A 13,960-nucleotide genomic window follows, 5' to 3' on the forward strand; every position below is an offset into this window, starting at 1 on the left:
CTGGGGCATGTCCTCCTGGATGTACATGATATGAATTCTGCCAGCAACACTTGGCTCTGGATAATGGATAAAGGTTTAGAAACAAGTCCTTGTCTCTCCTGTTGTATCATTGTCCTTTTCAACATTGTGTCCTGCAGGGTTCTAGACCAGCACAAGTTGTCACGGGAACAGTGGGAGGAGAGGATTCAAGTGTGGCACGAGGAACATCGTGGAATGCTCAGGTTAGTTGACATCCTCTCAAAAGCAATTAATTGCCCCTTTATTATGATATCTTCATCTTATCTGACAATTGCACATGCAGTTTTGTGTGTAATTGTGTGTTTTTTGAGCAGATTATACAGTAAGGGATCTCCGCACATGGGCTTTTCAGTGCCTAGAGTACAAGGTGGTCGAAGGACAGTGTAGTGCTAAAAGTAGATTTTAAAATATCAGTTGATTGTGGAATAAGAAACTAATACGTCAGTCAATTGGACAGTTAGGCTTATTAATTGACTTGCTTGATAAATCATTCTATAGGCCCCAGGTGGATGATATATTTGACGATATACAGTATGCCATGCAATGATAGATTGGTATAGATTGTGTTTTGGCATTTATACCACAAGATGTCTGTGGCACAATTTCAAAAATTCCAGTGTGAATATGTAAACTGTGCAATCTGTGTCACAGTGTAGACAGCTGCAAACTTGATATAACTGTAGGTAGTTTATGGTTGCTAATGTCTCCGCTTTCCATATTAACATTCATTTCATAACATTCATAATTCAAATGATGTGCAATTTAAATGATTAGCAACTAATTTTATTTTTTGGTTATAAGTTCCATATAAAAAAGTAAAGGCTCATCAGGATTGTTTTAGAATTATTTATATAATATTATATTATTTAGTAAAAGTTTTAATAAAAATATTAAATTAAGATTTTGTTTCAATTTTAGGTTTAGTTACTAAGCATTTATTTTCTATTTAGCTTTGAAATTTTACTTTTGGTAATTTTGGTACTTATTTCAGTTAGTTTCTAACATTTCTATTTTCAATTTGTTTTTCATGTAATATTTAAATTTTATTTTATTTAATCTCTTTCAATTACTGAATTATTTTTAATAGTTTAAGGGTCCATTTACATGACGTTTTTCAACTACAAACTGAAAACTTTGTATGTGTTCTGGCCATTTACACGAAAACAGTGTTTTGGGGGCCTGAAAATGCAAACTTTTGAAAACAGGTCAAGTTTTTAAAAATGATATTATAGTCTCCATGTAAACTACAAAAATGAGAGAAAACTGTGATGTCATGAGTATTACATGTTCAGTCTAGAAGCGTGTAGTGTTTCTTTACAAATTGACATCGCCAACTACTGGCCTGGCAGCAGAATACATAGATTTTAATTGTTTTGGCGGATCACTGTGAACGGGGATTTTGACAATGTTGTCGTCTGTACTCGAAAAACGCAAAGTAAAAATGCTTCCAATTTAAGTACATTGTTGTCCTGTAACCATATCTTAGTTAACAATAACACCACCAAATTATATGAAAATAAATACCTTACATTTGCAAAGCATTTAATACTCTGGATTATGTGATTTTTTTTAAGCATTTACATAATATTTTATATATTACATAACCATATGATATGTGTAAAACCTAGTTACTATTACCATGTTATAGCACATAATGTTCTAAAAAAATTTTGGTCATATCACCAGCTAGCATACAATCCGAAACTGATCATTTTGTTGTCCTGTTTTATTTATCCCTAGAGAGGACGCAATGCTTGAGTATTTGAAAATTGCTCAGGATCTGGAAATGTATGGTGTGAACTACTTTGACATCAAGAACAAGAAGGGAACGGAGCTGTGGCTGGGTGTGGATGCCCTGGGCCTAAATATCTATGAGAAAGACGACAAGTGAGTTCTGCCTTTCCCTACATTCATTTGACATAATTCATATCTGAAGTGTCATTTCAACTACACTTCATGTATCTTCACTGTGCCAGTACCAGGGTAAAATAATGGTATCAGAGAGGAGTACTGTACATACTATGAGTACTGTGGTATACCTAGCTAGTAATACCTTTGGCCTGCACATCAATCATCCCCCTTTAATTTACACCAGTTTGTGAAATCCAAGCTATTGAGGAATGACTATTTTTGGTGATTTAGTTTGGTTTGAGGACATGATTCCTAGAACTAGATGTTCTTCTTTTAAGTAACATCTATTTTATTTCCGTTGTTTCCATAAACAGAGATCTCTCTGTGTGTGTACATAAGTGCACTGGCAACTAATGGCTTTTTCCCCACAAAGCCCTCTATTTTAACCATAGCAACAAAGACTGGTTTTTCAAGCTGTGCAGTCCTTGAAAACGTTGGGGAAGAATTGTGTGTGACTGAGAGAAGGCTTTGCTAGCGCACACATGTAAAGATAAGAAACCATGTTGCACAACGACCTGTGAAATAGTTCACATTCATCGGATCTTTGCTTGTGTTCATACGGTGTATGTGGTGTTGTGTTAGCTGTGCTCTTTTTCAGCTGTGTGGGACTTGGCTTCACATTTGTTTCAAATGAACTGTCTTAGAACTTCCAACATGTCAGTCTCCAAAAGCATGTGGTCATAGTTCAACATCGAATTCTATGATTTGAAATTAGAGCTGCGTGATTCTGGATAAATTGTTCTTTCATGATTCTGAACAGACAACTACATAAAATAAAATAATTTACTAAAGGTTCTGACAAATTGTTAATTTCTGCAGTCTACTAAAAAATATTTATTTAATCTGAATTAATCATTTTAAAAAATGACTTGAATTAATGATTCAATGACTACATACTTGTTTCATTACTACTGGATAATCAGCATTTTTGAACGAATATATTTACTGAATGATTCAATGACAAATAAATTTAAGTCACTTTTTTTTTTTTTTTTTTTTTTAAATCTTACCATAAATGTTTGAATGGTATCATTGTTTCCACAAAATTCTAAGCAGCACAACTGTTTTCAACATTGATGATGATGATGATGATGATATTATTATGATTATTATTTAATAATAATAATAATAATAATAAAGTTTCTTGAGAGGCAAATCATCATATTAGAATGATTTCTGAAGTATTGTATGATACTTAAGATATACAGAAATGCAGCTTAACCATCACAGGAACAAATTACATTTTAAAATAGTAATAATATTTCACAATATTACTGTTTGACAAAATAAATGCAGCTTTGGTGAGCATAAGAGACTTCTTTAAAAAACATTAAAAAAATTGTAATGTTTCCAAACTTTTGACAGGTACTGTATATACTATTATAATAGTATTTTTAGTATATTTAAAAAATATATATATAATATTGTAATATTTTATTTATGTATTTATTTACTTATCTAAAAATATAGCATTTTCCTTAATAGTAGAATAACCTGTTAAAAATACTGCACGTCTTCTGTTCACAAGAGAAAAAATAAGCAGGCACATTTTCTTTAGCAGCTCTATTCCACCTAGACCAAGTCAGCATGACAATCACTCTGGAAATCTATTCCCACTAGAGCCAATCAAAGCTAAGCATGAGATGTACTGTAACAGACCAAATGTATGGCCATAGCACTACAAGAACAAAAACGTGGGCCTCTTGAAATGCTTTAAATACTATTGAAAATTATTTGTTTAATATCATATAAATGTTTAATGAAAATGAAATGTGACATTCAAGAATCTAGGTTCATTTTCTACACTCTTCTTTCCATTTCCCCCAAAATTCCTGGCACCCTGTTGCACTACCCTTGAAAAATGTACAATAAAGTACCAAAATAATCATGGATACAAATTTAAAATCATATTAGATTTAAATGTACTCTCTATCAAAAAGGTGTTTAATAAATTACAGAAAGTCCTAAAAATAAAAAAAGTTATGAGTGCAGGATCGCTCATACCATATTTATTAACATCATTTATTTGTTTTAGAGAAGGTTTGTGGTGTGTCATATGAGGTGGGCCACAGTATATTTGTGTTCTCTTAGCTACGCATAGAAACAATGTGACATGCACGATGGAAGGCGTAGTTGTAACGACACTCCCATGAGCTCCACAAAGAGATCACGCAGCACACTCCTCACTGCAATGATGTCATTCGCTCACGCTAATTGCAGGCCCTTCCTTGTCTTGACATTCCTTGAGTATCTCAGTGGTGGACCGTCATGCCTGTGGTACAACATTCTCACTGCATTACAAACTGATCTCAGTTCTAATATTCTATTTTTTTTTTTTTTTTTTTGCTCAATCAGCGAGATCTGATGGTTGTCGTCCACCTTTCATGTTTCATTCAACATATGTTTTTTGTTTGTTTGTTTTTGGTTTTTTTTGCATGTCTGTATGTTTGGAATGAAAACATCTCATGATTTCATCATTGTCTTTACAGACTCACACCAAAAATTGGATTCCCCTGGAGCGAAATAAGAAACATTTCCTTCAATGATAAGAAGTTTGTCATCAAGCCTATAGATAAAAAAGCTCCAGTAAGTGAAACTATGATTGTGACACGAGCCGCCTTCATACTTCACAGAAACTGAAAAACTGCTTTGACGAGAAAAAAACTTGTTTTATTATACTATAAAAGACAAACATTTTATGACACACCAATATTACAATGTCTAAGATTAAGTTTGGGATACAAAGTTTAATTTAAATTAAGTTTTTGGATTTAAAAAAAAAAAATTAAATTAAAGAACCATTATCGTGATGAAAATGAGTAAGAAATATTTCGGATTCTGCACCATTTGTAGGTCACTAATTGTATATTTGTATATTTGAAAAATTGAGCATTGTGAACTTTGTTTTAAAAGAGCATCTTGTGCTTTAACAGCCTTTTGTACATTCGCAAATCATGGTAGATAACCATGATCTTCAGGTTTTCATAAATAATACACAGAAAAATCAATCATGTAGAAACCGCTTTCACTCAGAAATTGCTTGTAAATTTCACAATTAATTACAAAGAAATGGCAAGTAACATTCATTTTAAATGTGAAATCTTGAAAGAGTAAAATTAGTATTTTCTTGTAAAGTGTACTCTAATAATCTTGTTTTGTTTTTTTTGTTCAACTTCAAAAAGTTTTTTACAATGTACTTGGACATATGGAGATTTAGCTACATTTTTATCTAGTCAACTTTTCATCACTGTATCTCAATGAATATAAAATTAATATTAGATGAAAAACTTAACTTAAAATAAAATAGGCTGAAGTAAAGTTGAAGCACTAAAATTGCTCAAACTGAAATAAAAATGCATTAACTATAAAAATTAATAAAACATTTGTGCTGTCATATCGATTAATCACATCTGACATAAATGTGTGTGTAATAATATAATATAATATAATATAATATAATATAATATAATATAATATAATATAAAAATAGTAATATAATAATATAATATAAAAATAGTAAACACACCACATAAATATATCTACAAACTTTTATATTAGATGTGATCAGTTTGAAAGCACTAGTAAAAATGTTAATTTTCTAAAATTAAAACTAATATAAAAAAAATATAAGATTAAAAGTATAATAATATAAAAATAAAAGCTAATTATGAATAATTAGTATAATACTGTATAAATAATACTGCAATGTGACACTCAAAAATATTGAAAGATGACTATGGCTTTATTTTGACACACAAACAGTAAATCACTGTAACTCGTGCAGTTTCACAGACTCATTAGTTTTAGCAGTGCTGTTTTAGCTGATAAACGGCAACAGTCAGTCTCCTCTGACAGGCGGACCTCCCTAGAGTGTTATCTCTGAGCGCCAGAGCCCGTCTGTCTGTGGCTGCTCAGAACAACTGCTTTCTGTACGTCTTACATTTACATTATCACAGGACTTTATTATACAAATACACAGACTTTTCAGTGTGATCAAAGACCAATAAATTGGATGATTCATAAACCCCTGCTTCTATATATCTCATTTCTTTCTTCTTATCCCGGCAGGATTTTGTGTTCTACGCCCCACGTTTGCGCATTAATAAGCGTATCCTACAGCTGTGCATGGGGAACCATGAGCTTTACATGCGCCGCAGGAAGCCGGACACCATCGAGGTGCAGCAGATGAAAGCACAGGCTCGAGAGGAGAAACAACAGAAACAGATGGAGAGGTGAGGATGAATCACCATGGCGATGTGAGGAGTGATGTTGTCTCATCAGCAGATGCTGCAGGATATAAAACAGACCATATTCTATCTACACTTGTGTAGCATCTTATTTCATATTAGAATTTCATAACTAGAAACTGGATTGACCAAGCCTGGTGTTGTTTTGTTTGTTTGTTTTTTTTTGTTTTTTTTTTGCTTTGTTGGTTTGCTTTTGTTTTGTTTGATTTGATTTGAAACTGGATTAGCAAAGCCAGATTTTGTTTTGCTTTTGTATTCTTTTTGTTTTCTTTTACTTTTGTTTGGATTTGATTTTTGTTTTGCATTTCTTTTTAAAAGTCTTTTAAAAGACAAGTTGCCACAAAGTTGCTTTGTTGCTCCAAATGGCATTTAAAAGTTTTAGATGTAAATGACCTGTTACTATTGGCTAATTAGTTTAGTTCATCAGGGAAAGGCAAGTTGCTGAATACTGAATAGATGTTATGTAAACTCGAGTGGCCGTATGTCATTCTCCTTATGGTTGTGATGTCAAGAAGCCAACATGATTTCTGAACAAGCCATTTTTGCAGCAGGTCAAAGAGTTTTGAATTATTAACATCAGACTATGAGCAAGGAAAAATGAGTTTTGTATTATATAACCACTTTAATATATCTTCCTTGGCAGGTCAGTCTGAGAGATGACTTTTGTTTGTGGGTACAGAGCAAACGTAACTGTGTCTCTCTTTGGTTGTATCTTATCTGCAGAGCTCAGCTGGAGAGTGAGAAGAAGAGACGAGAGGCCATCGAGAGAGAGAAAGAGCAGATGGAGAAGGAAAAACAGGAGCTGATGATGCGACTCTACCAGTTTGAGGAGAAGACCAAAAAAGCAGAGAAAGGTAAGACCCCAGGGTCCAGCATGTTTTGTTTTTAATTGGAGTAATATCATGTAAAATTATATTTTGCTTAATGTTTTCAAATATATCATGACTGTGTTCACATAAGTAAATAAAACAATCAACGTGAATAGTTTTGAATGTGTGAAAAATGTCAAGCTTTATATACGTATTTTTTAAAGAAAATAATTTTTAACTGTCTTGGTTTAGTTTTATGAAACAGCACAATATGGAATTATAATAAAAACAAATCTAACAATTTTTGCAATAATTGGTTTAGTTGTGTTTTGTTTTTTTGTGACTCTGTATGGAAAATGTGACTCAGTGGAGACATCAAGCCAGATACAGTCACTTTGGTCTTTTCAGTTTATGTAACCATTAAGCTTGTTATTCTATAAAGAGGAGACATTATATTTTGATCATCAGTGTGAGCTGACAATACCATTGACTGGCAATACAAACACAAGGTGGTGTCACGCTGCACCTGTTACTCAGTTTCTGCTGTTCACATGTCATGTTTCTTTTGTGTTTGCCACAAAGCTTTTCGTTCTGATATTCACTTTGAGACTAGATCATTAAGCAAGTAATTTTTCATTCAGAACGTTTTCGTTTTAGATTACGTTATTATCCTGAATCGTGTGGCCATACATGTTAAAACAGTCAGCCAGCTCTGACTATACAAAGTCCAACAAAGCTTTCTAAATGATCTCAATTTATGGGCTCTATCACAAAATGACATCACTTGTGCCTTTTCTGCAGACATCACTCAGCTTAAATGACATTTCTGTCATTATTTACTTCAAAACCCATGTGACTTTCTTATGTGGATCACAAAAGTCCAAGCTGTTCAACATACAATGAATGTGAATGATGACTACAGCTGTCAAGCAAGAATTCAGTGAATAATAATTTAAAGGTGCCATCGAATTGAAAATTGAATTTACCTTGGCATAGTTGAATAACAAGAGTTCAGTACATGGAAGTGACATACAGTGAGTCTCAAACTCCATTGTTTCCTCCTTCTTATATAAATCTCATTTGTTTAAAAGACCTCTGAAGAACAGGCGAATCTCAACATTACGCGGACCGTTACGTAACAGTCGGGGTGTACGCCCCCAATATTTGCATTTGCCAGCCCATGTTCCCAGCATTATGAAAGGCATTAGACAAGGGCAGCCAGTATTAACGTCTGGATGTGCACAGCTGAATCAACAGACTAGGTAAGCACGCAAGAACAATAGTGAAAATTGGCAGATGGAGGAATAATATATGATGATCCATGATATCATGATATTTTTAGTGATCTTTGTAAATTGTCTTTCTAAATCTAAAGTTTCGTTAGCATGTTGCTAATGTACTGTAAATGTGGTTCTTGTAAAAAAAAAAAAAAAAAAAAAAAAAACGTTCGATGGCACCTTTAAATTTCAGTCTTTTCCTATTATACGGCTTCAGATACAGAAATAGTGCATGAGTTATGAGTATTAATTTTTTTGTGCTTCAGTGAGCCATTCTGAAGCTTGACAACCCCTTGTTCCCTCTCACTTTCATTGTGTGGAAAAAAGCAGCATGAACATTTACTAAACTTCTCCTTTGGTGTTCCATTAAATAAAGGTCATACAGTGACATGAGGGTGAGTAAATGATGACAGATTTTTCATTTTTGGGTGACTAAAGTAGACTAAAGGGAATACTAAAGCATAATTTCGGGGGTAGTCATGGCTTAATGGTTAGAGAGTCAGACTTGTAATCCCAAGGTTGCATGTTCGATTCCCAATACTGGCAGGAAAAAAGTAGGTGGAGGAGTGAATGAACAGCTCTCACTTCCACACTCAGTACCCACAACTGAAGACACCTAACCCCCAATCGCTCCCCAGGTGCTCCGGGTGTGTCCATTTGCTGTGTGTGTGTTCACGACTCACTGCTCCTAATGTGTGTGCACTAACTTGGATGGGTTAAATGCATAGGACAAATTCTGAGTATGGGTTCTCATACTTGACACATACTTGGTTCATAACATGGTCACCACTATTTAGTGTTGAATCAGCAAACCATTCTTTAGCATCACAGATGTGATGCATAGTGAGGCCCAGACCCATATTTAAGATGTATTGATGGTTGCACTTTAAATTAAATCTGGATGTGTGTTTTCAGACCTGCAGGAGCAGATGCAGAGGGCCATGCAGCTGGAGCAAGAACGGAGACTGGCGGAGGAGGAGGCTGCCAGATTGGAGGCAGAGAGGCAGGCAGCCCTGCTCGCTAAGGAGGAACTGGCCCGTCAAGCCCAGGACCAGCTGAAGAGTCAGGAACAGCTGGTGAGAACTTAAAACCGTTTCTCAGAAAAATGATTTTGCCGTCAAGAGTTGTTTATTTTCCATTAACAATCCTCCCCATTCATCTCTCTCAGGCCGCTGAGCTAGCAGAACATACTGCTCGTATTGCACTCCTGGAGGAAGCCAAAAGACGCAAGGAGGAGGAGGCTGTGACATGGCAGCACAGAGTAAGAGCATTAAGAATAGTGAAATAACCTCAAGATCTTTGTCACTTTTTTGACCCCTGATGAGTTTGCATTACTGCGAAGGTGTACAACAGTGGTTCCCAAACTTTTTAGCTTGGAGTACCCCCTGAAGGGATTACCATCCTTCTGTGTACCCCCTCTCTTCAACTTAAGGCCTTTGCACACTGAGTCCGAAATTTTCACATGCGTTTTTTCGTATTCGCAATCCTAAAAATTTGTCACGCACAGAGACCTTGCACACTGAGTCCGATGCGTATTAATGAATGTGTTGCGAAAAAAAATCGCAAAACGATACAAAATTAAGTCTTCAAGCAGCAGTGAGCACGATTAGTTGTCGTCTCTCTTCTTAAAAAAAGAAAAAGAAAGAGGAAATATTGGGTCCATTCAATCCCGAGATCGCATAGAGAGAAAGGAGAATTCACCTCATCAAGAGGCTGCGGGATTATCCAAGCATTTCAAAGATTACTTCAGGATGTCAGTGGCTCTGTTTGATGCTTTACTACTGGCACAATATGTCGTTATATACGTTTGTATTCCTCACATTGTTTGTAATTCAGTGCTGCTGTTTTGTGCTGTAGACGACGTGGATCAACTTGTCAGATGGCATTCTGGATTTTTGTGTTCGCGTACGGTGGCTCTGAATTGTCAAAACGTCTCTCAAAATGCGTGCCACGGATGCGAAAAACGCAGAAAATCGAACCTGAAAATCAAACTTTTTTTGACGGACGGAAGTTTCGGAGGCACTGTGCAAACGCGATTGACATAACATGAGGTCGTATTTATTTTTTTAACGTGCGAAAGTTTCGCATGCGAATTTCGGACTCAGTGTGCAATGACCTTTAGACTGCAGTTAGAAATACATGCTGGATTTTAATATTATTTTAAAGTGAAATTAAATGAACTACTCAGCATTTTGTTCACAAACCCCCTTCTGTCACATACCCCAGTTTGGGAACCACTGGTGTACAATAACTGTCTGTATATCTATATACTTGTGGCATTCTTGAGTTCTTCAGTAATTGGATTGGTGGACTTTGGGTCTGAACTTTGGTGTTGATTCTTCAAGGCGCAAGAGGCCCAGGATGACCTGGTGAAGACCCGCGAGGAGCTTCACAGTGTGATGACCGCGCCACCTCTCCCTCCACCTCCACCCGCCTACGAACCTGATGAGAATGAGTTGGAAGATGGGGAGGAGACCAACAGTAGCTACAGTGCAGACCTGCAGACAGGAGTATTCCATGACCATCGCAATGAAGAACAGCGACTCACTGAGGCCGAGAAGAATGAACGAGTTCAGAAACAACTGTTGGTAAGTAAAATATTGCAGGAATATTGAACTTTACTGACTTTAGGATTAGAGCCTAGGGCAGGTGTAGCCAATCATGCTCCTTAAAGGCCACCATTCTGACTTTAGTTCCAAACCTGCTCCAACACTCCTGCTATTTTCAAGTAATCCTGAACACTTTGATTACTTAATTACTTTTCTGTAAAGTCTCATAAAAATGTATTGGTCCTGGATCAGGGGTACTCAACCAGCTCCAGGTAATCTTGAAGGCCTTGATCAGATTGTTCAGGTGTATTTGATTAGGGTTGGACCTAAACTCAGTAGGACATTGGGTCTCCAGAAGCAGGGTTGAATGCCTCCTATACAACCAATCCTATACAACATTGCTATCAATTTGTCATTGCTCACGGTTACTCATTCTGACTCCCTTTCCTGCAGTCCCTGAACCAACTTATCAAGATCTTTTGTATTTAATTAAAGGGTTGGAACTAATATGTAGGAATAGCTCCTTTCTTCCTGCAAGAACTAATTCCTGTTTCACGAACTGTTTGAGTAAATACTCCCATATAGGAACTAGTTATAGTTCCTATAACTATTGGCGGAAGTACTTGCTTTTTGGCGTGCTCGCACTGCAGGAACTGGGAATGATTTTAGCTATAGGAACGGCTTTTGGGGGAACTAAATTAGCTCCTACTTCAGAGTAGGGTCTAACCCAGAACAATAGGAACTACCAGTGACCTAAGTGTACATTTGATTGGCCCGAACGCATGCCATACAAAACACCGGCACCCGTCATTTTTAAATACAAAGTTTACCTGTACTTACTCCACAAACTAATATGAACATGGAAAGCAAAGATAGATGGACCAACGTCAAAGTCCAGGCACTTTTCGACTGATCACAGCGTCCTCCATCCTACAGCTGTTGACAATGTTGAATGCCGCACTTAAATGACATTGCTGTTGGCCGGCTTATATCACTTCAGAGTTCCTACTTGCGGTGTGAATGCAACCAGGAAAATGGCCCTAGGGGAAACTTAGTTCTCAGTTATAGCAACTAGCCACCAGGGCGGTCCCCTGAGTTCCTATAACTACCTGCCACGAAAGCCCCTCATGAGAAGGAATGTTTAACCCTGCCCTAAAACAACAAAAGTCTACCAGTAAATTACTTCTGATTTTAAGAGAAAGTTGGGATTAGGTTTAGCGTTGGATAGACTTAGAGATATACTTGGTTGATAGGAATGTCTAGCACCAGGGATGTCAACAAACATGTCCTTTTAGTTCATCAGGTTGTCTCATATGATTACCGTAGTACAGCCAACAGATCTTTGTTGGTCCTGGACAACATTCTTATCAACCAATCAGATTTTGTAAATAGGATTTGGCTTAGGTTTTAGGCTGGGGTTGAGGCTTGTCTTTTAAACCTATAAGATCCCTCTGCCTTTAAGTGTAGTTAATGGTTGGGTTTAGGAATAGTCAATGGGATTTTGCCAAGTAGGTCATAGTCCTGAAGTAACATACTTTTTTAGTCCTAAAACAACATTAATATCAAACAATCTAAACCCTCTCCCCCAAACTCCAACCATAACCTGTTCTTAACCTAAATTAGAAGGAAACTAGATCAACGATAAGAATGTTATCAACTAGATGTCTCATTGTTATGCAAGGATTTAGGGCCTGACATTGTTGTTAGGTCTGAACAACAATGTTGTTCCAGGTTGTTAATCCAAAAACATGTCCTACTTGGTAAAATCACATTAACTGGATAGGTTTAGGTCTGTTTGTTTGACAGGAAGTCCTACTAGACAAAATCACATAAGATGGTTTCAGAACTGATTGTACTCTTAAGTCATAGATCAAAAAAGCATCACAAAACTTCTGACATTATCCTCTTTACAGGCTCTGACCTCAGAGTTGGCCCACGCTCGCGACGACACCAAGAAGACTCAGAACGACCTGCTGCACACAGAGAACGTACGCGCCGGCCGAGACAAATACAAAACTCTCCGGCAGATCCGGCAGGGCAATACTAAACAGAGAATTGATGAGTTTGAGGCCTTATAAAATATCTGGACCGGGAAACTTTGGGAAGGAGGGAAAGGAGGAGTCTCAAAGCCCTTGTCTGTTTTCTTTCTATCCCTACATCTGAGTGGTCAATGCAAGAGGCACAACCTGTGTACAAAACCACAACCAAGTGCGCACTCGTACATGCACACAGTAATGCAACAGATTTGATTAGGATGATACAAACACTGGTTCAATATGCTCTCAAAACGAAATTATTTTAAAACAAAAAAATGCTCAAGGTTTTTTGTCATAACATTTATATACATAAACTCAAATATGATGTTTGCCCCTTAATGGTGTACATCGAATTTCGCAGCAACACTTTACAGTAAGGTTCTATACTGTAACATTACTTAATACAGTACGTATCATGAACAAACAATGAACACTTTTTACAGCATTTCTTAATGTCTGTTAATTTGTTCATTCTTGATTAGTAATGCATTAGTTAACTAGTGATAAACAACTTGTAATATTAATGTGTATATATATATATATATAGCAATTAACATTAGCTAAGATTAATAAATCTGTACAAGTATTGTTCAGTTAATTGTGCTAACGTTAAAGTATACAGCCTTATTGTAAAATGTTACCAATTTCACAAATGCACACCACTGACTGAAATAAATCCTTTTGCCATAAAAAATATAAAGCTAAATAATATGTAAACGCACGTGCCAACAATGCATCCCCTTTTGTTAATTACATGTTATTAACTCAATAATCTGGCCAAATTATAATTGTAACTAGTTTGGGGTTGTACTCATTTCCTTGTTTTTGTTTTGTTTTCTTGTTCATGATCCACTCAGCACAGGGCTTGGCAGTATGATAATAATTTTATGTATTGTCTGATATTAAAACTCTTTCATTCATGTTGAATATGTCTTTTGCCAGAATATTTGTTATAGTGTTTATTTATTCTGTCTTTGGGTTATTTAAGGTTTTTGGGTAGATGTACTTTTGCTTCTTTTCTAATGACAGTGCAGATTCATTTGTTTCTTGATACTGTACTGACCCAAATGATTGAATCCACATGCTCAAATCTTTTAATACCGATTTATTCCT

At 35.9% G+C, this 13,960-nt stretch overlaps 1 protein-coding gene across 2 annotated transcripts in view; it reads left to right on the forward strand.

Annotated features, from left to right (window-relative positions):
- Nucleotides 1-13,938, forward strand: part of ezrb (ezrin b) — a 28,916-nt gene extending 14,978 nt beyond the window's left edge. For both annotated transcript variants that reach the window (XM_067384609.1, XM_067384610.1), the window contains exons 6-14: nt 138-221; nt 1,759-1,905; nt 4,419-4,515; nt 5,998-6,161; nt 6,900-7,030; nt 9,178-9,338; nt 9,431-9,523; nt 10,608-10,850; nt 12,725-13,938. In XM_067384609.1, coding sequence (XP_067240710.1) covers nt 138-221; nt 1,759-1,905; nt 4,419-4,515; nt 5,998-6,161; nt 6,900-7,030; nt 9,178-9,338; nt 9,431-9,523; nt 10,608-10,850; nt 12,725-12,889 — 1,285 coding nt within the window. In that variant the 3' untranslated portion in view covers nt 12,890-13,938. The remainder of the gene's footprint in view (nt 1-137; nt 222-1,758; nt 1,906-4,418; nt 4,516-5,997; nt 6,162-6,899; nt 7,031-9,177; nt 9,339-9,430; nt 9,524-10,607; nt 10,851-12,724) is intronic.
- Nucleotides 13,939-13,960: the final 22 nt, after the last annotated feature.

This window comes from Chanodichthys erythropterus, chromosome 4, assembly GCF_024489055.1.
Source record: "Chanodichthys erythropterus isolate Z2021 chromosome 4, ASM2448905v1, whole genome shotgun sequence".
NCBI classification, from domain to species: domain Eukaryota; kingdom Metazoa; phylum Chordata; class Actinopteri; order Cypriniformes; family Xenocyprididae; genus Chanodichthys; species Chanodichthys erythropterus.